Raw genomic sequence first — 25,890 nt, 5'->3', positions numbered from 1 at the left:
GTGAGCATCAATCTTACTTAACTCTGCTTCATAGAACACGTTCATTGCCTGCTAGGGATTCCTCTTGGACGCAACGATGCTCTGACAATTATGTTGTCGCTCGAATATCCAAATATCCAGGTTAAATCAATGTAATGTTCTTAGCCACAATTTGTGTGTCGCGAATATACAAACCGAGTTGTTGTGAGTAGAAACAACAAAAAATTCCCCGAATCTGACAAGACTTTCTCTGGGATCAAACCCGGGTCGCTAGGGTCGGTAGTCCGACCTTCTTACCACCACGCCACTGTTGCTCTAACCACTATCCTACTGCTGCAGACTACTTATTCTTAGAATTCAACTAGAATTTCATATAAAGTAGCATCAACGTTAGTCGTCAAAGCCACACAAAAGTATAGCCATAAATAATCATGTAAAACATACCAATGAAGAAAGATCGAGAGTTAAAAAAAATGATAAATTACATAAAAATGCTGATTTTTCTAGATTTATTTTTTCGTTGATATATCTTGCAGTATCATGTAAAAATAGAAATGAGAAGTAAATTTTTGGTTACCTGGAATTTTATGCTTTTATCAACTTTTACAGTCACTATGCATAGCTATGTAAAAAATCATAAAGCATTCACGAAAACCGTCAGTTATGTGAAATTCAATTTGCCTTATTTTCCCCGCAGAAGCTTTTAGACAGTGAGTCAGCCACAGAATTTTGTATTTATATCGCATAGCAGCATATACATAATCATGTGTGGATGAATTTTCGAAGCACTTGCAATATTCTGATTTTATTGATGCCTAATGGGAAGTGAAAATGCAAATAAACCAATTTTCTGGTTGTGCTTAATATTGTATATTTATTTAGAACCCGTATCCAAAATAATTGAGGTATAGACTCGGATAAATATATGCAAAATAATTAGAACCATGAAACCTTAACAAACTTTATAAAATTCAATAAATCAATCGATGTACAGCATACAGCAGGACAGGAACGAAGAATGCTTACAAGTCCACGTTCCATGCTTTTGCTGACTTCTCTGATGCTTCAGGAAGCTGTAAAAAATGGGGTTTAATTTATTTCATGAGAAAATTATTTTTGCATGCAAATTTTCTGTACCTTTTTTGTAATATCATCCTGACATGCCATGCGAATGCGAGCAGATGTTGCTGGCGATGGTAAATAAAAATGTGGACTCAGATTTTCATCCTTTCGTGCTGCACCAATTGCTTCTTTTATGGCAAAAAATATTGAGGATGCTAAGAACAGCGGTGGTTCTCCAATCGCTTTTGAGGAATAAATTGCACGTGGATTTGGTGCGCCAGTCAGCAATGAGACATTAAATTCTGCTGGAATGTCTCCACAGCTGGGTATTTTGTACATTCCTGGACCTTTTGAATATAAAGTTCCGTCAGGTGAGTAAATTAGTTCCTCAATTGTATATAATCCATATCCTTGCATAAATGCGCCTTCAATCTGTCCAATATCAACTGCTGGATTTAATGACGATCCAACATCCATGACAATGTCAGTTCTAATGACTTGATGATCACCAGTCAAGCAATCAACTTCAACTTCCGATACACCTGATCCATATGAGAAATAGTTATATGGATTTTTAGTTCCTGGACCAACATCAGGTGTTCCAAAGTATCCAGTAGCTGACAAAGATACTCGATTAAAGTAAGCAGCCTGTACCCAATCATTCCAACTTCCATCAGGATTCTTTTCTCTAAATGGCTGCAATCTATCATACAATTCTTGACAAGCATTCATGACTGCAGGACATTGTAAATCAGCACCGAGTGATGCTACTGTTGGAATTGTATTTGGAACTTTATCTGTTGATGTTTCTTGGGTATGAATTCTTTCAATTGGAATTTTAAGTACCCTCGACGCTACCTGTAGGGCTTTTGTGTATAATCCTTGTCCCATTTCGATTCCACCATGACTTACTAACACAGATCCGTCTAAATAAATGTGAACCAAAGCCGCAGCTTGATTTAAAAATGGAAGTGGAAATCCGATTACATACACGACATTTACAAGTGAAATTCCTCGTTTTTTCCATCGATTTTGTTGATTGAAAAGTTCAACAGCTTCACGACGTGCTTTAAAGTCTGAAGACTTTTGTACTTCCTCAAAGCATCTTCTAGCATTATTGGATATGTGAATTTGCTTAAAATGTGTTATGTCTCCTTCCGAATACATATTTATATCCATAATATCAATGAAATCCTTGTCCAGGACTTTTGCAACATCTCGTACTACGTGCTCGCCGACCATCATTGCCTGTGGCGCACCAAATCCTCGAAATGCAGTATTTGATCGAGTATTTGTTCTCATACAGCTAGCTTCAATTCTAATATTTGGAATATTATATGCACTTTGGATGCATGTTAATACTCGTTCCATGACAAATCCTGAATAATCCAATGAATAACCAGCATTTGAATATGCTTTTGCATCAAGTGCTATAATCTTTCCATCATTCGTGAATCCTGCTTTATATTTAAATAAGTATGGGTTACGTCCACCTGTTATTACCATATCCTCATCACGATCAAATGAAATTCTCACTGGACGTTTTAAACGATGTGCAGCAAGTGCAACAAGTCGTCCAATAATTCCTGTTCGTGTTTCCTTGCCTGTAAATATGATGTGATTATTATTAAGTGCATAACTGTGCATGATTTATAGTACTTACCACCAAATCCACCACCAATACGCTTGACTTTACATACAACCTTATTGTAAGGTATATTAAGCAATTTAGCAACATGAGCTTGAATTTCTGTTATCTGCTGTGTAGATACATAAACTTCTATTTCATCAAAATCTTTAGGATAAGCAGCAGCTACGTTTGGTTCCATGTAAAAATGTTCTTGACCGCCAGTACGTACTTCACCTTCAACAATGTGATCAGCTTCTTCAAATGCCTTATCGACATCACCATGATTGGTTAGTTGTGGATATCCGGGTAAATATGTCTCGTGCTTGATTGCATCCTCGAGATTTACAATTATTGGTGATAGTTCTTCATACTCAATTTTTACCAATCTTGCGGCTCTTTGTGCGATGCTTTGATTATCGCCAACAATAACTCCAATAATTTGTCCTTGACTTGTCACAGTTTCAGTGATGAACAACTCTTCATCTTGGACAATTGGACCAATTTTATTCTTAGCTGGTTCAATGTCCTTTGCACAATAAAATGCATGAATTCCTGGCTGCTTTAAGGCTTCACTTGCATCAATGGATTTAATTTTCGCATATGCTTTAGTGCTTAGTACCGTAGCCATGTAAAGCTCATTTTCTTGTCGAGGAATATCATCGACATAAATTGCTTCTCCTGTAGCCTGTTTTAATGCTGATGTGTGAACTATGGGTCTGTAAATTGGATCTGTGATTGGCTGTTCAGATGAAACTTTTTCAAATAATTGAGAACCTTTTGGTACCAAGGTATGGAAGCCATCAATTCCACTTCGTTCACGATCATCCAGAAGTTTCAAGTCCATTGATTTTTCCAATGCATTGCTGATATTAAGAAATGCTTTGAAGAACAAACTAAGCATCAGTGACTGACGATAAGACACAACTCCACCGGGAGCATCAGCTGATAATGGAATCTCTTCTAACAAGCTATTGTTCACAATTTCTACTAGATCACGACTCCAAACCTTATCTTTGATTTTATCTGCTGTCTTCGTTGCAAGAACTGTTGTCGGTGCCATTCCACCGAATGCAAATCTTGCTTCCTTAATATAGTTGGAATTAGGTAAGAATTTGATGTTAATAGCTGCATTGACGATAGCAATATCGTCATCACGCCGTTTGGCTTGTTTGTATGCTAAGAAATGTTGAACTTTTGAAGTTTTTGGTATGAAGACGGAGATGAGAACTTCTGAACTGTCGATGATATTTCTACGATATCCAGTAAAGAAATTTTCATCAATTTTGATCTTTCTTCTTCCTCCATCAAGACTTTCAACTTCTAATTTTGCCTGTGCAGCCATCAAAATTGGAATAAGATCAGAAATCGGTGATCCCGTCATGATATTTCCACCAATAGATGCAACATTTCGAACCTGCATGCCTGCAAACCAGTGAAGCATTTCAACAATACTTTTGTAAATTCTCGTTTCAGATTCAGGAAGTTCATCAACTTGCTTTTGAAGGAAATCCTTAATTTCTGTTAAAGTAACAGCAGAACCGATTTTAATTCCATCCCGAACGACATCAATTTGATTTAATGCATTGATTTGAGATGGATTCACTAAATATTTATAGTCAAAATGCTTGAATTTCACTTCCACACCAACTTCAGTATTTCCAACAACAATTTTTGCTGCTTCTTTGTGTTCCTTCTTAAATGCTAGTAATTGCTGCAATTCTGTTGGTCGGTACCAAATGACTCCACGATCATTTGAATATTTCAAGACTTCCTTATCGTATTGATCATTGAGTTTCAATTCTGGTGGGAAAATCGGTTCCTGTGATGGATCATAAGGTGCGAATTCACTTGGTTCAAAAAGTTTGTCCTCAACTTCTCCGTTGCATCCAGTTCCTGTAACTTTGCAACACTTATCGCCCATTCCACAAGCATACTCCTTAGTGAATGTGCTGTATCCTTCAATAATCGGACGATATCCAGTACATCGACATAAATTTCCTTGAAATGCAACTTCAAGTTCCTTCATATCTGGTTTTGGAGAATTCCTCAATAATGCATACATGGACATGACAAATCCAGGCGTACAGAATCCACATTGTGAGCCATGAGCTTTTGCAATTCTTTCTTGAACTGGATGCAGGCGTTCCTTTGTGCTTCCAATTCCTTCAACAGTTGTAACAGCCATACCATGTAATGCACAGACAGGCATCAAACATGCATTGGCTGAGAAATGCTTCACAACTCCGGCAGTTCGATCATATTTTGATATCATCACAGTGCATGCTCCACAACCACCTTCAGAACATCCAAGTTTGGTTCCACATAAGTGAAGTTTTTCACGAAGATAATGAATTAGCAAAAATTCTGGGTTAACATTGTTATCAGTAACCTAAACGATAAGAGAATGTAATCAATAGGGTTGATAATTTATTTTTAAAATTTACTGCCTTTTGCTGTTGTATAATAAAGTGATAATATGTCAATTTAATGATAGGTTTATTGATGTATTTATAACTTTTCAGATGATTTAGCAAAATGTTAGCGAAACTGCGTAGTTTTGTGAATTTTTAAATGATTTGTAAGCTATGACTAGGCTGATCTTTTATAAAAGGTCGCGAAATAGATTATAAATTGTATTATATTCAAAAGCTTTACATTTTTCACTAATCTTACCTTCTTTCCATTCACAAAGAAGACTAGCGTATTTGAATAACTTCCATCCATCATCAAATGTAGTATATTTCTAAAATGCCTGATAAGAACAGCTCAAAAAACAGTTTATTTGTTCTTTTTTTATGTACGTATGACAACACATCTGATTTCAAACTGGAATGTATATTCTATAGAGTCTAACATTTATCAAATGATTAAAACTGAAAGGTTTGACTGAGCAAAAAAAATAATTTTGAGAGCTTTTAATGTCTTACTCTCTGTTTTGAAGTCATTTTGAGAGACAAACAAATAGTTTTTTGATAAAAAATAATTTTGTTTATTTTTTCAAGTTATTTATGATTATTTGACTTTCTTCTTCAATTGGAGTGCCGGTTCAAGGAGTACATCTTCTGTCAATTATGTCCAATTAAATCTTATCGCGACAAATTTGATTTTTTATTTAATTTATAAGATTTTATTTGAAAATTTTTAGCGAATATTCGGAAGTTACGTAATATTTTCAAACCACGCTTCCTGCACCGATAGACATGAACCAAAAGAACTCGGTAATTAAAGTCGAAACCAACCTCTCCTTGCCCAACCCCCCTTCCCTTAGTATTACGTAATTTCTAGGGTGCGACAATTACATGCAAATATGCGCATACAGATACAAGTGCAACAATTTCATGAAAATTCTATAATTTGTATACAAGAGCAATATCTGTATGCGCATACTTGCTTACAATTGTCGTTCCCTAGTAATTTCTTCAGGGTTCATCCAAAACTGCAGGCTTACAGACAAACAATGTACATAAGACTACAGCCTTGGATGAACTATAAAATACAGCCAAAAACTGCAAACTTACGTATCAAAAACCCAGAAAAAGTAGGCCGACAGTTCTCGACCAAACCTATCCTAATTTCCAAACGTTCCTTTATTCATAGATTCTTTTAAAATTTAAAGTATCAAAATATATTCTTCCTACATTTAACAATATTCCTAGAAGTAAGGCAATAATAAATTGTGTCGTTTTAAATGTCAACATTCCAAGTACGAACATCCGATCGTCCAGGTTTCGGTATCTGAAAAGAGATAGAATTAGGTAATAATATTATTAAAAATCAATTTACATTTAAATTGGAATAATTTAAATAAATTAAGTCAGTCACATGTTATGAAAAAGTCACACGACTTACAGTTTTAGTGATGCTGTCTTGACATGCCATGCGTATTCTTGCAGATGTTGCTGGAGATTGGAGATAAAAATGTGCATCTAAGTTTTCTTCCTTTCTTGCAGCTCCAATTGCTTCCTTTATAGCGAAAAATACGGAAGATGCTAAGAACAATGGAGGCTCTCCAATTGCTCTTGAAGAATAAATGGCTCGAGGATTCGGTGCACCAGTCAGCAGTGAGACATTGAATTCACCTGGAATGTCACTACAAGCTGGTAATTTGTACATTCCAGGACCTTTTGAATATAAAGTTCCATCAGGTGAATAAATCAATTCCTCAAGTGTATACAATCCATATCCTTGCATGAATGCACCTTCAATCTGTCCAATATCAATTGCTGGATTTAATGAAGATCCAACATCCATGACTATGTCAGTTCTAATGACTTGATGATCACCAGTTAAGCAATCAATTTCAACTTCCGAAACTGCTGATCCATGGGTATAATAATTCTTAACTTTTCCAATATCCTCTCCAATATCAGGTGTACCAAAGAATCCAGTGGCTGATAGCGAAACTCGATCAAAGTAAGCAGCTTGGATCCAGTCATTCCAACTTTTGTCAGGCATTTTCTCACGATAAACATGAAGACGATCATTCAAAATTCCACAAGCTTCCATAACAGCTCCTCCATACAAGTCAGAACTGACTGATGCAGCTGTCGATATTGTATTTGGAACTTTATCTGTTGCTGTTTCTTGAATATGAATTCTATCAATCGGAATTTTAAACATTCTCGATGCAACTTGAATCATTTTTGTATGCAGACCCTGTCCCATCTCAACACCTCCAATGGATATCAGCACAGATCCATCAAGATAAATATTAATTAAGGCACCTCCTTGATTCATAAAAACATGCGGAAATCCAACACCGAATAGATTGTTTACTACACTAATTCCACGTTTCTTCCATCGATTTTGTTGATTGAATGCTTCAATCTGTTCTTTACGTTCCTTAAAGTTTGATGACTTGAGAACTTCTTCAAAGCATCTTGAACTATTGCAATCAGTCAAAACTTGCTTGTAATGCATGGCCTGACCAGTCTGGTACATATTCAATTCCATAATTTCCAAATAATCCTTTCCAACCGTGTTTGCAACATCTCGTATGATTGTTTCAGCTGCAAACATTGCTTGTGGACTTCCAAATCCACGAAATGCTGTGTTTGATCGTGTATTGGTTTGCAGAACTGGAAATAAAAGTGGAAATTATCAATTAGTGAGCATTAAACTAACAGGCAAAAAGCATACTTTAATGGATCAGAAGGATCACTGCCGTACCTAATGTTTCAGGTAAGTTAGTAAGTACTACAGTATCTAAAAGCAGTCTCATTGCCTGTTAAGGCTATACATACCATTGCTTTCAAATCTGACACTTTCAAAGTTGTAGGCATTCGTGATATGCAGGTAAGCGCTATGCATAACAAATGATGAATAATCTAAGGAATATCCAGCATTAAGATATGCTTTAATATCAGCAGCAGTAATTTTTCCATCTTTTGTGCATCCAACTTTATATTTAAACAAGAATGGATGTCTACCGCCCGTCATTTCCATGTCTTCGTTTCGATCAAGTACAATTCTTATTGGTCGTTTCATTTTATAAGCTGCGAATGCTGCTGGAAGTGTAATAAGTGCACTTCTTGTCTCTTTACCTGTTGGGAGATAAAATTTAGGAATTATTCTAACTAAAATATCCAATTTTACCTCCAAATCCACCGCCAATTCTTTTTGTTGTACAGACAATTTTATTTTGTGGAATTCCAAGAAAGTCAGCTACGCGACGTTGCAATTCGTAAGGCTGTTGAGTCGATGAAAAGAGTTGAAGTTCATCACTGTCTCTTGGCACAACAAGAATTGAATGAGGTTCCAAGTAGAAATGTTCTTGTCCACCCGTACGAGCTTCTCCTTCAATAATATGGTCTGCATCGTTTAGACCTTCCTCAACTTTTCCACTGTTGTGCACTTCATATGTGTTTGGTATGTGTGATTTATACTTTATTGCATCTTCTATAGTCACAATAACTGGAAAGAGCTCTTCGTACTCAATTTTAACCAGTTTTGCTGCTCTTTGTGCTTTGACTTGATTTTCTCCGATTATTATTCCCAAAATTTGACCATGACTTGTTACTGTATCTTTTCTAAAGACTTCCTCATCGATTATCATTGGTCCAGTAGCATTTCGATTTGAATCAACGTCGTTTGCGCAATAAAAGGCATGGATTCCAGGCTGACTTAAAGCTTCACTAGCATCAATTGAAATTATTTCTGCATGAGCTTTTGTGCTTAACACAAGTGCCATATACAGTTCGTTCTCATATCTTGGAATATCATCGACGTAAGTAGCTTCTCCTGCTGCTTGCATGAAAGCAGATGAATGAATAAGAGGTCTGTAAATTGGATCTGTGATTGGCTGATCAGATAAAACTTTTTCATACAGCTGTGTACTTTTGGGAGTCAAAGTGTGAAATCCTTCAATTCCACTTCGGTCACGATCTTCCAAAATTGTCAAGTTCATTGACTTTTCTAAATCATTGCTGATATGCAAGAATGCTTTGAAGAACAAACTCAACATAAGTGACTGACGATAAGACACAACACCTCCTGGAGCATCAGCTGATAATGGAATCTCTTCTAATAAACTTTGATTTACAATTTCTACTAGGTCACGATTCCAAACTTTTTCTTTGATTTTGTCTGCAGTTTTCGTTGCAAGAACTGTGGTCGGTGCCATTCCTCCGAATGCAATTCTTGCTTCCTTAATATAATTAGAATTAGGCAAGAATTTGATACTAATAGCTGCATTAACAATAGAAATATCGTCATCACGTCGCTTGGCCTGTTTGTATGCCAAGAAATGTTGACCTTTTGAAGTTTTAGGAACGAAGACAGAAATGAGAACCTCTGAACTGTCGATGATATTTCTACGATATCCAGTGAAGAACTTCTCATTCATGATCACTTTTCGTCGACCTCCATCAAGGCTTTCAACTTCCAGTTCAGCATTTGCAGCCATCAATATTGGAATAAGATCAGAAATTGGTGATCCAGTCATGATATTTCCACCAATAGATGCAACATTTCGGACTTGCATGCCAGCAAACCAGTGAAGCATTTCAACAATACTTTTGTATATTCTGGTTTCAGATTCAGGAAGTTCATCAACTTGCTTTTGGAGGAAGTCCATAATATCAGATAGAGTGACAGCAGAACCGATTTTAATTCCATCACGAACGACATCAATTTGATTCAATGCATTGATTTGCGATGGATTCACTAAATATTTATAGTCAAAATGCTTGAATTTCACTTCCACTCCAACTTCTGTATTTCCAACAACAATTTTTGCTGCTTCTTTGTGTTGCTTTTTGTATGCCAGTAATTGCTGCAATTCTGTTGGTCGGTACCAAATGACTCCACGATCATTTGAATATTTCAAGACTTCTTTATCATATTGATCATTAAGTTTCAATTCTGGTGGGAAAATCGGTTCCTGTGATGGATCATAAGGTGTGAATTCACTTGGTTCAAAAAGTTTGTCTTCTACTTCTCCATTTCCACAGCCATTTCCATTAACTTTGCAGCACTTATCACCCATTCCACATGCATATTCCTTTGTAAATGTTCTGTATCCTTCAATGATCGGACGATATCCAGTACATCGGCATAAATTTCCTTGAAATGCAACTTCAAGTTCCTGCATATCTGGTTTCGGAGAGTTCCTCAACAAGGCATACATGGACATGACAAATCCAGGCGTACAGAATCCACATTGAGAGCCATGAGCTTTTGCAATTCTTTCTTGAACTGGATGTAGACGAGTTCTTGTACTTCCAATTCCTTCAACAGTTGTAACAGCCGTACCATGCAATGCACAGACCGGCATTAAACATGCATTTGCTGAGAAATGCTTCACAACTCTAGCATTTCGATCATATTTTGATATCATTACAGTACATGCACCACAACCACCTTCAGAACATCCAAGTTTAGTTCCACATAAGTGAAGTTTTTCACGAAGATAACTAATGAGTGTTGTTTCAGGATTGACATCATTATCAATTACCTAGTTAGTGAATAGTTGTGATAAAAATAATAATAATCTGCATATTAAGGTTTAATTTCATCGAAATGGTACGGGGGCCTATTAGTAATGTACCTATACTGTGCCGTATCGTACCAGTACCATAGAAATAGCCCCCAGAAGTTACGAATTAGCGTTGCATTGTGATAAAACAAAAATAATATATAATGAGATGCAACTAATCAGTGTAGATTTGCAAGGTTTAATTACATAAGCATCAAGTCTGTGTAAATGATGCAAAACAAGTTATTTAATTTATTCAAGTAGATAGCTTAATTACTCGAGCTTATCTAGCGTCTTAAGCGCATTTTTGACGCAACGAACAGTAATTGATTACTAAACAAATGCGACAGAACCTTAAGAATAAGATCCAGTATGATTCAGTTTACTTTCTTGAACAAAAAATAAGATATAATAAGGTTCAAGTAGATTATTTGACCTAAAAACCTTAAGAAACATTGAAAAACAATGTACCTAAAACAATTAAAAATCGTTTTGAAAAACTGTTGTTTTTGTTCAACGAAATCAAAAATTGTTAATTATAGTATTTATGCATTGATTTGAAAGTTTTCAATTCTCGGCGTCGCAATAAATCTATGGAACTGATCTATTACATAAGCAGAGTTCTCAACGATGTCTAGTTAAAAGGTTTTTAGCGTCAGCCGACCAAACGAACAGACAAAGTGAATTATTAAGCCTTAAAAAATATATTCATCACTAAAACATACCTTTTTTCCATTCACAAAGAATACTAAACAAGATTTCTCAATAGTTGACATGATTACACTGATTGAATAATTAATTAACTTAATAAATCGTGTCTCACAAAAAGCTTTGATTTGACTTCTCTCGTTGAATGCTGCAACTAGACTAAGTATATTGTTTTCAACATTTATATCAAATGATTGCTGATATTCGGATAAAAGCAGTAAGTAAGAAAATGTAAAGGTATATGTTAGTTAAGCGTATATTTCTGCATCGATAGTTAATTATTGTGAAGCCTAACATCGATTTGTTGGATTTAAGAGTATTTTCATATTATTTAGTAAATTACCCCCATAAACAGGTCTTAATCCGACGTCACAAGAACTTCAGATACTACTCTTAATACACAACACTGGAGTTAACTAGCAGACAAAGTGCTTTGCTGTGAAATTTTATACAATAACAAGGTTTTGTTCAATTATTATATTGATGTAAGATACACAGATCAAACAAGATTAAAGCAATTTCGCTGAATTTAAACAAGTTTACTATGCAAATATTGGTACGGATCTTCAAAAACATTTATATTTAATATAATAAACCAGCAGTGGGCAACTTTTTTACTTTATTCGGCACACCTTGGTGTTAAGCCTCGATTGAAACAGCACACGATAATCCCAAACATTTTTGATGCCAAACAGGTTGCCCACTACAATAATATACGACTAGAAATGCTAAAAAATTTATAAATCTACATTCCATGGCTTAATCGATTGATTTTCTGGTTCCTTAAACTGCAAAAGAAAATGAAATTTATTACATAAGCCATTCATAGAATTTAATTCCTTACTTCTTTTGTAATTTTATCTTGACATGCCATTCGAATGCGAGCGGATGTTGCTGGAGATTGGAGATAAAAATGTGCATCTAAATTTTCTTCCTTTCTTGCAGCTCCAATAGCTTCTTTTATAGCAAAAAATACTGATGATGCTAAAAATATTGGAGGTTCACCGACTGCTCTTGCAGAATAAATAGCTCGAGGATTTGGTGCACCAGTCAGCAATGCGACATTAAATTCTGCTGGAATGTCTCCCAAGGTAGGTATTTTGTACATTCCAGGACCTTTTGAGTATAATGTCCCATCAGGTGAGTAAATTAGTTCCTCAAGTGTATACAATCCATAACCTTGCATGAATGCGCCTTCAATCTGTCCAATATCAATAGCTGGATTCAACGATGAACCTAAATCCATAACAATATCCGTTCTGATGACTTGATGGTCACCAGTTAAGCAATCGATTTCAACCTCAGACACAGCAGCACCATGGGTATAATAATTCTTAACTTTTCCAACATCCTCTCCTATATCAGGTGTCGCAAAGAATCCAGCAGCCGACAAGGAAACTCGATCAAAATAAGCAGCTCGTATCCAGTCATTCCATTTTCCATCAGGCATTGCATCACGGTAAGTCTTAAGTCGCTCATTTAAAATTCCACAAGCTTCTAAAGTAGCTTTACCAAATAAATCAGAACCAACCGAAGCACCAGCTGGCGATACATTTGGTATTTTATCAGTTGACGTTTCCTGAATGTGAATTTTCTCAATCGGAATTTTAAAAGCTCTAGAGGCAATTTGTTGAAGTTTTGTATTAATACCTTGACCCATTTCAATAAATCCATGCGATAAAAGAACGCTCCCATCTAAATAAATATGAACCAGAACTCCACCTTGATTCATAAATATTTTCATATAATTAATACCGCACATCACATTCACGCAGCTGATTCCACGCTTCTTCCATCGATTGTTTTTATTAAATATTTCAATATCCTGTCGTCTGTTACGGAAATTTGACATCTTTTGTACATCCTCGAAGCATCTGACTGAGTTGCAGTCATCCAGTAGCTGATTATAAAATATTTTATCTCCTGTTTTGTGGATATTGATTGCCATAATATCGATATAATCTTTATTTAAAGCATTTGCGACGTCTCTTATGATATGCTCAGCAACCATTTGACCTTCCGGAATGCCAAAGCCACGAAAGGCGTTGTTTGATGGTGTATTTGTCTTCATAACTATTATTATGTATAATAATAAGTTCAAGAATAGAAGCAGTGAAATTAAATAAGAAGGAAATAATTACCATGACTCACAAAACGGACATTTGATATACGATATGCGCTATTTACATGACAGGCAGCTTTCTCAACAACACCTGGCGATGATTCCATCGAATAACCAGCATTAACATAGCATTGGACATCAAGTGCTGTTAAAATTCCATCACTTGTAAATGAAACTTTATATTTAAATAAGAATGGATTCCTTCCACCTGTCATCATCATGTCTTCGTCACGATCAAACATGATTCTTACTGGTCGTTTAAGTTTATATGCCGCAAGTGCCGCTGGTAACGCTGCAAGACATGCACGGCTTTGTTTACCTAATGTAATATGTACAATAAGAATTAATTGTAAGTAAATATGTCATTGGAATCATCTTTACCTCCAAAACCGCCTCCAATTCTTTTGACTCTGCAAACAATTTTGTGTTCAGGGATTCCAAGAAGATTTGCAATACGTTGCTGTACTCCGGATGGTTCTTGTGTTGCAGAATAAATTTCAATTTCATCTGAATCTTTTGGAACTGCCAGTGCTACTTGAGTCTCTAAATAAAAGTGTTCCTGACCACCAAGACGAACTTGACCTTCCACAGTATATTCACTTTGTTCCAATGCTTCATCTACATTCCCGCAGTCATGGATTGTTGTTGGAAAGCCATCATAATATGATTTATGAGCTATGGCATCCTCTAATGTCACAAGAATTGGTGAAAGCTCTTCATACTCAACTTTAACCATTCTTGATGCTCTTTGGGCTTTCTCTTGGTTATCTCCAAGAACTATACCCAATGTTTGACCTTGACTTGTGACCGTGTCTCTGCGGAAGACTTCTTCATCTCGGATAATTACTCCAAACTTATTTTGTGCTTCCGATAAATCTTTTGCTGATAAAAACGCATGAATACCTGGTTGCTGTAAAGCCTCATTTGCATCAATTGAGATGATTTTGGCATGAGCTTTTGTGCTTAACACTAATCCTATGTAAAGTTCATTTTCATGTCTTGGAATGTCGTCAATATACAAAGCCTCTCCAGTTGCTTGCTTGAATGCTGAATTGTGAGGTACTGGTCTGTAAATTGGATCTGTTGTTGGCTGGTCAGATGAAACTTTCTCAAACAATTGTGAACTTTTTGGAGTCAAAGTGTGGAAACCTTCGATTCCACTTCGGTCACGATCTTCTAAAATTGTCAAGTTCATTGACTTTTCTAGCTCATTGCTGATATGCAAAAATGCTTTGAAGAACAAACTCAGCATAAGTGACTGACGGTAGGACACAACTCCACCGGGTGCATCAGCTGATAATGGATTCTCTTCCAATAAACTTTGATTGACAATTTCTACTAACTCTCGGTTCCAAACTTTTCCTATTATTTTAGCTGCTGTTTTCGTTGCAAGAACTGTGGTCGGTGCCATTCCTCCGAATGCAATTCTTGCTTCCTTAATTATATTGGAACCTTCATCAAATTTAATATTTATAGCTGCATTAACGATAGCAATGTCATCATCTCGGCGTTTTGCTTGTTTGTATGCTAAGAAATGCTGAGCTTTTGAAGTTTTAGGAACGAAGACAGTAATGAGAACCTCTGAACTGTCGATGATGTTTCTACGATATCCAGTGAAGAACTTCTCATTCATGATTACTTTTCGTCGACCTCCGTCAAGGCTTTCAACTTCCAGTTCAGAATTTGCAGCCATTAATATGGGAATAAGATCAGAAATCGGTGATCCCGTCATGATATTTCCACCAATAGATGCAACATTTCGAACTTGCATGCCTGCAAACCAATGAAGCATATCAACAATACTTTTGTATATTCTTGTTTCAGATTCAGGAAGATCATCAACTTGCTTTTGGAGGAAATCCATAATTTCGGATAGAGTGACAGCAGAACCAATTTTAATTCCATCACGAACGACATCAATTTGATTCAATGCATTGATTTGCGATGGATTCACTAAATATTTGTAGTCAAAATGCTTGAATTTCACTTCCACACCAACTTCAGTATTTCCAACAACAATTTTCGCTGCTTCTTTGTGTTCCTTTTTGAATGCTAGTAATTGCTGCAATTCTGTTGGTCGGTACCAAGTCACTCCACGATCATTTGAATATTTCAAGACTTCCTTGTCGTATTGATCATTGAGTTTTAATTCTGGTGGGAAAATTGGTTCCTGTGATGGATCATAAAGTGCAAATTCACTTGGCTCAAAGAGTTTATCCTCTACTTCTCCATTTCCGCAGCCATTTCGTGTAACTTTACAGCACTTATCACCCATTCCACAAGCATATTCCTTTGTAAATGTTCTGTATCCTTCAATAATCGGACGATATCCAGTACATCGACATAAATTTCCTTGAAATGCAACTTCAAGTTCCTTCATATCTGGTTTCGGTGAATTCCTCAACAAAGCATACATGGACATGACAAATCCAGGTGTGCAAAATCCACATTGCGAGCCATGAGCTTTTGCAATTCTTTCTTGAACTGGATGTAGACGAGTTCTTGTGCTTCCAATTCCTTCAACAGTTGTAACAGCCATACCATGCAATGCACAAACAGGCATCAAGCATGCATTTGCTGAAAAATGCTTCACAACTCCAGCACATCGATCATATTTTGATATCATTACAGTACATGCACCACAACCGCCTTCCGCACATCCAAGTTTGGTACCACATAAGTGCAATTTCTCTCGCAAATATCTTAATAAATTAACTTCACTATCAGGAGAGTTGTCAACAACCTAATTAAAGATAAATGGAGATTTACAGTATTATCTTAATTGCTTACTTGATAAGAAATTTCAAAATTTGTCGGTAACCGAAACTTGAAAAGTGAAAATTAAAGTAAAGTTGGAAATTTTGAACTCTTTTGTTTGGTTTGGCCAAGAGCTGCAAAACTGAATTTTTGATGTGCAGACCAGAGTTGCAAAACAAGTGCCTGTGACAGGCAAAAACTGTACAAATTCTTAATAATTTATATGGTTTTTCCAAGGTTTTTCCTACGAAAGAAGCAGAAAAATCTCCAAGAATGTGTATGGTTTTCGCCTGTCACAGGCACCTGTTTTGCAACTCTGGTATAGACCTGAAGTATTCGGGTATACCTTATGGTTCGTCCAAGGCTGCAGGCCTACACCACTTCATGAATTCACTGAGCTAAATTAGGACTGGTCGAAGTTTCTATATTGGATATATCATTGGACCTGCCATTGGATATACTTTTGGACATAATTACCTTCTTCCCATTAACAAAAAACACCAAAGTTGAAGACATCACTGACTTTAAAGCTTCAAAATTTAAATTTCAATTTGCAGAACTCTCTCAAGCAAGTTTGCACGACAAACTAAGTATACGCACGTGAATATAAGTACTTCAGCTACATATTTGTTATCAGTTAGTTGATAAAAAAATAGGAGAAGTGATTTGTTTGTGTACACAAATATTTAGAGTAAAAGTGCTTAACAAAGCGAGCTAGCTATACACATGCTTAAATGCCGTATTATTAATATAATGAGCTTGATTATTATATGAAAGCTTTTCTATAGGCAGTGCTGAAGTTGTAAGCACCACATAAAAGAATGTTTTTGATGTTCCAAAGCATGCGCACGGTGCAGTTCCTATTGCTCATTTAGCGTGGGACGACAGAACAACTTGTTACACATAATTAAAATTTGTCAATTTTGATGAGGTTTGAATCCTAAAAAGTGACATCAATTGAGTCATTACAGGATATTAATGACCACAATCCACTGGACATCCACAATCAATTGTCGTACCCTCAAAATTCAACATTTATGAATTTTCATTTACTTTCCAGTACCTCAACCTAAAACATTTCCGTTTCGTAATGCTATTGGAAGTAAATTTTTCACAGTCGAACGGTAGAATTTCACGGTGATGGACGTGAAAATATTTTAATCCTCTATAGTAAGAGCTAAGAGATAAAAAAGGTAGCAAGAAGGGGAAAAAAGTAGGAAGAAAAAGAAGAAAATAAGGAACATAAAAAAAAAGAATAAAGGAACTTACTCTTTTCTTGTTCCTCATAGTAGACAACCCAGTGACTGTGTATAAAAAGATTATAAAAAGTATGAGAAAAAGTTTCTCATTTTTTTGTTGTTGTGCTGCACATAAAACAAATTTTTTAAATATTTTCGATTAGAACAAAAGAAGACGAGATTATTGTTGTTGTGTTGGAACCAAAAGAGAGTACTTGAATAGGATATAATAGAACAAAGTGAATGTGCATATAATATCAAGTGAATATAATAAAAGGCTTACTATTTAAGTGGTTATGCAATTACTTTCTACTCAAATGGATTTTGAGGACTTACGATTATAGATAATATCCATTCATTTGCACATATATATACATAGAGTCATGCATAGTCGATATATCAACGACACAATCATGTCTCTGTATGGATTTTAATAAAATGGATTGTTTAATAAATTCGCTAATGGTAAGTTGTGTGCGATATTGGTCATTTATTAACACTGTATGTCGCCTTATGTCGCTTATATTTATTATTGACACATAAAAATATATAAAAAAAATTTTATTCTCACATTAAGTTATTTTTTTTTTATTCTCTCCCTTTTTATATTATTTCCTCTTCCACTCGAGAATGAAAGGCTGTCGTTGTCGAAAAAAAAATCATATAAATAGAACATTTTTATGTATGTAGTTAGGGACGGAGCTAGGAATTATTTCAATTGGATTTATATGCTTTTTGCATAAGTCAGTCGAAGTGGCTTGGTGGCGGAATGGTTTAGTTCTTAAGAACATAACTGGTGAAATACCGTCCCAGCGATCCTGGGTTCGAGACTCGGTAGGAGAAATTTTTCACTTGTTCTTTTTCGAACACTAGTGTGTGGCTGATAGGGGTTTCAATCCCGGGATAAAATCTCAATCCCGGGATTACGGGATTTGAAATCTCAATCCCGGGATCCCGGGATTGAAACCCCTAGTGGCTGACTAAATCTGCACATGGTATTCATGGCTGCCAAGTGACTCTCGTCACATGGCGTCCAATTGGCAATTTTCTATGTTAACTACTTTAAAAATTGCTACTTCGATGATATGAAGCCTTCATTTGGCTGCCATGAAAACTTGTGCCGATCTGGTAAATTTCTTTAAAAATGCCATGAACCCGAATGCCGTATGCGTTCCCTATGCCGAGACAGGGACTTATAAAATAGACTTCCTGGGTTGTCTCGGTCTCGGTCTCGGTTTTTGTCTTTCGAGACTTCTCGGGTAGTCTCGGTTTCTGCCATTCGGTATTTTTCGGGTAATCTCGGTTTCTGTCTTTCGGGACTTTTCGGGTAGTCTCGGTGTCTTTCGGTACTTCCCGGGTAGTATATGATTCTGTCTTTTGGGAATTTCGGAGTAGTCTTGGTTTCTGTGTTCGGATCTTATCGGGTAGTCCCGGCTTCTGTCAGGAGAGTTTGTCAGGGCTGAGACTTCGGGAAACCTTAATACATCTAAGGTTGCTCCAAGGTGTGTAATGCCACATCAAAGTTTGGACAACACTGACCATAGACGTAACTACAATAGTAAATGGACATTTTCTTACAAAATTAATTTGACCCTACTCTCATCGCTTTGTGTATTAAAGTACAAATACAATAGTGCCAAATACAATAGTGAATATGAAATAAAAGAAAAAAAAAAAGAAAAGAAAAAAAACGGGAAAATAAGAATAGAGCGTGAGTGAGATATTATTATGTGACACAACAAGAATGAGTCTGGAAAGTGAAGAATAAAATAAAAAATGAGGGAAGTTGAAAGCTTTTAGGCTCAACAAATGTTGTTTGCATGTTTCTTTCATAGTCTCTCTTTTCCTCCTTTTATTTGTTGCTTTAAATAAATGAAAATTGATATTTGAATGTGGAAAATTGCCTTACTTAATGCTTTTTGCTGTCTCTACTCTCGTGACATGCTGGAGTCGAGGACACTCTTGCTTTGCTCCATTTGCATACTTTTCTCCTCCTTACTTTGCACTTTATACTAGTTATGCAACATTATATAAAATGAGATAGAAAACATTAAATGAACAATTCTGTTGTGCTTGCAAAAATGTAAGTAGCCTTGAAGCGATTTTTTGCTACTGCTATTTTAATTTAGTTCCTGAGAATTTGATCAAGGCTAAATTCGCAACAGAACGATAAAGAAAACATATTTGCCTTATACAAATATGGTATTGGAGTGACGAAAAATAATTGGAATTTATCAGGGGGCTGTTTATGTGATATTTACTTTTTTGACCCTTCTGGCTTCTTTTTAACAAAATTAGCATTACGTAATAAATGAACAATTCTCAAAGATTGTTTAGTATTTAATTAACGGTCGTTAAATTTTTGAATTTTTAAAGCATTTCTGACAAATATTAAAATTTGAAACGAAATTTTGCAAAATTTGAATTTTTTTAGGTAACAAATTTTAAAATTTCCATAAATACGTTAAAAATTGATGGAATGGATCTTTCTTTTTTTAAACATTTTTTAACAAGTTTTGAAATTTAAAACAAATTTTTAAAAATTTTAAAATTTGAATTTCTTAACTAATTTTTGTAAATAATTTGAATTTAAATTTAAATTAAAATCCTATTTATCCTCAATAGGACCAAATAAAAATTACATAATTTATCGTCTTAAAGACATAAATTTTCTAATCATAAAAACAACTTTCCTCAAAGCATCTCCTTCATATCAATCTAGACATCTACCTAGAATAATTAACCTACTGAATAATTCATTACAAAAAAATAGAAGATTCTCTCTGCTCCGTAACATTTAAACTTTATTATATGTATGAAAAAAAAGAAAAAAATCGCATAAAAAAGAAAGAATCATTCCGTTACTAACGAGTAGAATGGTTTCGTTAAAGCTTCAATATAATGATGGAAATTTAGTGCGTTCTTGATTATTTGTACACAAACAAAAAAGTAAGAAGGAAAAAAGGAACTAACTAACAAACAAAACTAGTATAGACGTGGTCACACGTGACTGACAAAAGCGCATTTTCCCCGCAAAATGAAAATTTTAAGGACTACGTAAAAATACGTACGTAAAACGTAAAACTTAAAAACGTACGTAAAACGTAAAACGTAAAAACGTACGCAAAACATAAAAACGTACGTAAAACGTAAGGGAATTTTTGGAAAAAAGTTAATTTAACTAACTTTCTACCACACCAATCAATTCGGTTTTTTGTCAGTCATCTGTCTAGGCTAAAACACACATAACAAGCAAAAAACCGCATCAAAAAAGCTTAACTTAGAGAAATAGTTCGACGGCAGACAGACGGACAGGCAAAGTGCGGACAACAGTCTTTTCCATTACGAAAAATGCGCTAAAAATAAAGGAAAAAATAGTGAGCAAATTAAAAAAATAAGAAAAAAGTTTATTGTGACTAGCTGATATCATAAATTTCGTTCTAATGACTTTATACGATTGTGTTTGTATAAAAAATGTTCACCGTGACGTCACTGACTGACGTCAAAGTGAGTCGAGCTTAAATTCGCAAAAGTTTCATAACAACTTGAAGGAAAAGAAAAGAAAAATAAGAAAATATAAAAATTGAAAAGAAAAAAAAAACTTTTTTTTTGTACTCATAACACAATGCTCTCTGGCATTAGCTAGAGCTATACAGAAATCCGTCATAATAAATTCGAAAAGTTCTTGATGGCAAGGTCTTTTCTTTTCTTTTGTTGAATTAGAAAAAGCTGTCAAAATTATACAAAAAAACAACATTCTCGTGCATCTTTAATACCCTTAAAAACAGACTCCAAAAAATTCTTTTGTAGCACATCTGCTTAAAATGTGTCACTGAATGTAGTTTATGAGTCTATGTGACTATATTGTTTGCATGGCATGCGTGCGGCAATCCTTGGAGATTAGGACGATTTCTCCGATTGCAGTACGGTACAGCACGGTACAGATACACTCCTGGTACAGAACAATAGTACACCATGTGTGCCATATCCGATAATGCGGTATAGAGGTGTGATGGTACAGTATTAGTGCACGATTGATCAGTACAGGTGAACAGAATAATAGTACGGGATTGGTACCGTACTGGTACCGTCCCAACACCGGAAAAATCGGTCCCTGTATTTGGTTGTTGATGTGTTCCTTAGCGAATGCGCACGAGTGCCGAATATCGTATTTAGAGTTAGTCGAAAGCTGGATCTGTCTTTAGATAGCTTCAATCAGTTTCTAATTCCCAGTACATCGTTGCTCACACAGGCATCTCATGAGCTCTTAGTCTACTTCAAGATATTTTCCATCCAAAAAATCACCAGTTGAATGTCGTCATTGGTAAATCCGGCCTACGACTCTTCTCTTTCTGTATTTTAATTCAAATTATTCAAAAAAAAATGCAGTTATTTTTCAAATATTCTTTAAGTTAATTTTCAAATATTTTTTAACCGTTACTTTTTAAAAAAATTTTAACCGTTATTTTTCAACTTTTATTTTTTAAATATTTTCTAACCATTATGTTTTTTTAAATAGTTTTTAGTCGTTATTTTCCAATTATATTTTATCCTTTATTTTTTCAAACAATTTTTAACCGTAAATTTTCAAATATTGTCTGATCATTAATTCTATCCTACAAAAATGCGCTACAACTAGTCATAAAAGACTAAGTCCTAATTTATACACCAGTTTCTAATATTCAGCTTCTTACATAAACGTGTATATACGTAGAGAAAAATTTGTTGCCATGAGGTGGTAATTGGAAATTATATCACGTTCTTTTTCGCCTTGCTCGTTCATGGATGAATAAAAAAAAAAAATTCCTGAAGTCAACTTCATGTAAATTAAATAACGGCATTAATTGATTCTAGATCCTTTTTAATTAACGAAATGCCTTTCGATTGGCCTTTTAAAAATAAAAGTCCTTGTGCTATGGAAGATGAAGATATATATTGACGTCAATAACGTTGATGTAACTACTGTTTTTCTTATTTTGAGTAACAAAAAAAAAAGGAACAGAAGTTTTTGTAAAGTTTAAAATTTTTAGCAAAAACAAGGAACTTGTAGGGAAATATTTCATGTCGAACATAACAGAACAGCTTTTATCGACAAACAACAAATACTCCTAAATCATTATATTTATTGGCTTCTGTACGTCATATACATTCATGCTGAATATCAGCGAATGAAATCTTTTATTAAATTTCGCACTTTTGCGAAAAAAAAAATCCCCAGGTGCTTACGGTTTTTCCAGACTGTGGCAATCTGAGTGTAGAAATCCTTGGACACCGAATGTCGAAGGATTCAAAAATTCGAAATTTCAAATTAATTTTGACCGTTATAAAAATCGATGTAAAATCTGTATTTTTTGACCTTAAACTGTCACATGAAGCTTGATTTGTTATTATTCAACCTAAATATGATTCAAAGTTTAAGAAATAATGAATATCGTAATCATTTTTGGGTTTTCTTAATAATAAAAATTTCGGAAGTTTTACAACGGTCATTTTAAATTCAAAAATAAACGGTAATTTATTTTTTTGAAAATAAAAATAACGGCCAAATTCGACATTTTCACAGTCTGGGTTTTTCATTCGAGATTGTGTAACATTATATTTCCATTGTATTCGGAACATTTCTTTAGAATATTTTGAATTGCATCAGATGATATTATCCGTCAGTTACCCATTGGTTGCTTCGTAAAAGAAGATTCAGTTAAAATGATAACAAACGCGAAATGAAAAACTCATCAACAAAATTGATGCGCAATAACATCAACATGTATTAAATATGTAAGATACTCCATTGAGCAACAATACATTAAATGCACGTTGACTTGAATGTCCATCAATTGGTCGTTAAAAGTTTTGCTTAAACTGTTATGGGCAGATTGTGACATTGTTTTGACTATGAGTTAATGGAGGTGTTTAAAATTTCATGATGCTACCCACTTGAAATTGTCTAAGCATGGAATATAAAAACCGCTCGTCTTCTTTTTATTAAGTCTTTGCTGTCTACTTTGCTTCATTGTTAATTATATCGAGATTTGATAAATCCCTGACATTTTTTGAATTAAAAAATGGGCCTTTTAAGAAGCTTATTTGAATATTTTATCACAATTTAATGGATTTTTTTCACTGAATGTTGCGAAAGCTTTTGAGCTTTTAGAAATGACAAATGACAATGGTTATTTAGAATTAATTACATTCATTAGAAGCACTTAAGTTCAACAAAGTTCAATTTTTGAATTTGAAGATTAGAATTGGTAGTTGAAATTCAATTTCTGAACTTGAAAATCAAAAATTGCAAATTTTAGTTCAATTTTTGGAATTTGATGCTTAATATTTGAACTTAAAGATCAAAATTGAAACTTGAAACTGAATTTTTGAACTTGAAGATTAAAATTGGAAGTTGAAGCTCAATTTTTGAACTTGAAGTTCAAAATTGTAAATTGAAGCTAAATGTTTGAACCTTAAAATTCAAAATTGGAAGCTTGAAGATCAATTTTTGAACTTTTAAAATTTAAAATTCAAATTTTTGCAAATATTTTCTCATTTCAATTATTGAATTACATAAACTGATGAATAAAAGCCAACATTCATTTCATGAATTAAAATTCCACCTCAAAATTAAATTCAATCAGAAATCCAAGCGAAATGAATAAATTTTCGTTTGAAAATTGCAATATCATAAAGAATGAAAAGAAGCTTTATTATCATCTTAAAACCTCAATTAATTCAGTAAATTAAACTCTTGTCACTGAGCGGAATCCTTAAATGAATAAGTTTTAATATTGCTGTAATTGAAAAATCTTGTGTTGAAGCTCATAGACACACATTCTTAGTTTATGATTAAATTTTTGCTTCAAACCTTTCTACAACTTCTTATTCATTCACATCTCATTGTTATGTTATAAGAATATTGTTGGTAAAGATTTTTTTTCTCCCTAACAAGTATAAACTTTCTACTTCTTCATACTGTTCAGTTTTGTTCGGCGAAAAAAAGGAATTCCATCTCATTCCACCATGTAGAAATGAATGTAGCACTTTACAGTTGAGTGTTAAAAGCATTTCAAAACTTAATTCTCTTTTTAATACCATTAAAACTAGAAATTTTTTTTTTGTTTGAAAATATAAAACTTCTTGCTTGTTCTTAAATAATACACTGTATTATTGTAGATGCAAATAAGTATTAAGAAAAGATCTTCCGAACTCTCTTACAGTTTGTTTTTAATTCGTTTTTCTACTAGTAAAAATGTTTTTAAAGATAACACACAAAAAGAGAGATAGAAGAGGAAAATAAATTGAATTAAATATCAAAACTTAGTGGTTGTAGCCGTTGAAATTAAATTTTGAAAAGTTTACAAATACGTGAAAAAAATAAACTTTTGCTATTCAGATCTGAAGGATCTGGGAGATTTGTATTATGTGAGTCTCAGGGCTAATGGTAGTTTAACTACCGCTTAAGTCTACCGCTTAACACTTAAATCTAGAGCTACAGTTTATGATGATATTTGAATTACTTTTTTCATGACATTACTGTCTGTTGCTTACAAAGTGATGAATTACTGTGAACAAGGCTTTTGATTCAAAAAAGTTGTTGATCCTTGAAATCTAGAACTACGCTAGAACGATTCGCGGATAATAACGGTTTGTAATGAGGGTGAACCATTCCTCTGCACAGTTTATAGTGGGATCCAAACCACTCTCTTGACGACCTGTAATGATCCTTCCTGTAATCTACAAAACGAGGCTTTCAGTGCATATGATTCGAAAACGGACTTGAGTAAAATGTCCACTATCTAGTCTACAACCCATCACTTGGTCAACGTACAGTGATTAAGTAACAAAGGACGATCTAAATACGCCACCGAGCCACTTCAACACACCACTACATGAAGTTAAATTTAAAATCAACTTGTACGTAGAAATTAAAAAAAAAATGAAAATTTATAAAATTGTAGAGAAAAAAAAATTAATTCAATGATTCGTACAAAGTGGAAATCGAAAATCTTCTCTCGATTGCCGGTCAAATGCCCAGATATCCATGATATTAGATTTACCCGCTTGAGACGAATCTTTGGTTGAATTCCTATTTTTTCAATAATTTTGTAAATTAATATTAAAAAATTCAAATTTGTGAGTCAAAGCTTCTTGGTAGTATACTAAGGTCATTCTTCGCGACTTAATAATTACACACCTACCCAGCAGTCATGGGTTCTAGACTCAGCATGGCAATAATCTTGTAAAACTTAATTGTTCATTTTCATTCATTACCAAATGAAAACTAATTTTTAAACAAAATTGACCCACTAAAATCCTCCATTTTTTTTTCAAAAATCCATCACGACTCAGTACTTTTTCTCATTATCCTTATTATTATTTCGCTTAGGTAACATACAAATTGATTAAATATTATTCATTTCACTTCAAATGG

General features: G+C 34.4%; 4 protein-coding genes across 4 annotated transcripts in view; 1 reads left to right on the top strand and 3 right to left on the bottom strand.

Annotated features, from left to right (window-relative positions):
• Nucleotides 1–825: 825 nt before the first annotated feature.
• LOC139090896 (xanthine dehydrogenase-like) lies at nucleotides 826–5,505 on the bottom strand. The gene is made up of 4 exons (XM_070640772.1): nucleotides 5,345–5,505; nucleotides 2,705–5,060; nucleotides 1,117–2,645; nucleotides 826–1,052 (listed from the first exon to the last, which is right to left on the bottom strand). Exons 1-4 carry the CDS (start codon nucleotides 5,396–5,398, stop codon nucleotides 1,002–1,004), a joined length of 3,990 nt encoding a protein of 1,329 aa, XP_070496873.1. The 5' UTR covers nucleotides 5,399–5,505; the 3' UTR covers nucleotides 826–1,001.
• A 732-nt stretch (nucleotides 5,506–6,237) lies between these two features.
• Nucleotides 6,238–11,726, bottom strand: LOC139090897 (xanthine dehydrogenase-like). Its single transcript, XM_070640773.1, has 5 exons — nucleotides 11,372–11,726; nucleotides 8,267–10,625; nucleotides 7,915–8,214; nucleotides 6,521–7,749; nucleotides 6,238–6,406 (listed from the first exon to the last, which is right to left on the bottom strand). Exons 1-5 carry the CDS (start codon nucleotides 11,420–11,422, stop codon nucleotides 6,356–6,358), a joined length of 3,990 nt encoding a protein of 1,329 aa, XP_070496874.1. The 5' UTR covers nucleotides 11,423–11,726; the 3' UTR covers nucleotides 6,238–6,355.
• A 146-nt stretch (nucleotides 11,727–11,872) lies between these two features.
• On the bottom strand, nucleotides 11,873–16,862 carry LOC139090898 (xanthine dehydrogenase-like). Its single transcript, XM_070640774.1, has 5 exons — nucleotides 16,711–16,862; nucleotides 13,858–16,219; nucleotides 13,496–13,795; nucleotides 12,199–13,427; nucleotides 11,873–12,142 (listed from the first exon to the last, which is right to left on the bottom strand). Exons 1-5 carry the CDS (start codon nucleotides 16,747–16,749, stop codon nucleotides 12,092–12,094), a joined length of 3,981 nt encoding a protein of 1,326 aa, XP_070496875.1. The 5' UTR covers nucleotides 16,750–16,862; the 3' UTR covers nucleotides 11,873–12,091.
• Nucleotides 16,863–17,365: 503 nt separating this feature from the next.
• LOC139090900 (probable G-protein coupled receptor CG31760) overlaps nucleotides 17,366–25,890 on the top strand; it is a 56,211-nt gene continuing 47,686 nt past the window's right edge. Inside the window, exon 1 of the mRNA XM_070640778.1 lies at nucleotides 17,366–17,936. The gene's annotated coding sequence lies outside the window, so the exon portion shown is untranslated. The remainder of the gene's footprint in view (nucleotides 17,937–25,890) is intronic.

This window comes from Chironomus tepperi, unplaced genomic scaffold, assembly GCF_022539635.2.
Source record: "Chironomus tepperi strain 1889 unplaced genomic scaffold, CSIRO-AGI_Ctep_v1 contig_223, whole genome shotgun sequence".
NCBI lineage: Eukaryota > Metazoa > Arthropoda > Insecta > Diptera > Chironomidae > Chironomus > Chironomus tepperi.
The sequence above is the reverse complement of the archived record's forward strand: the minus strand, read 5'-3'. Positions and strand labels throughout refer to the sequence as shown.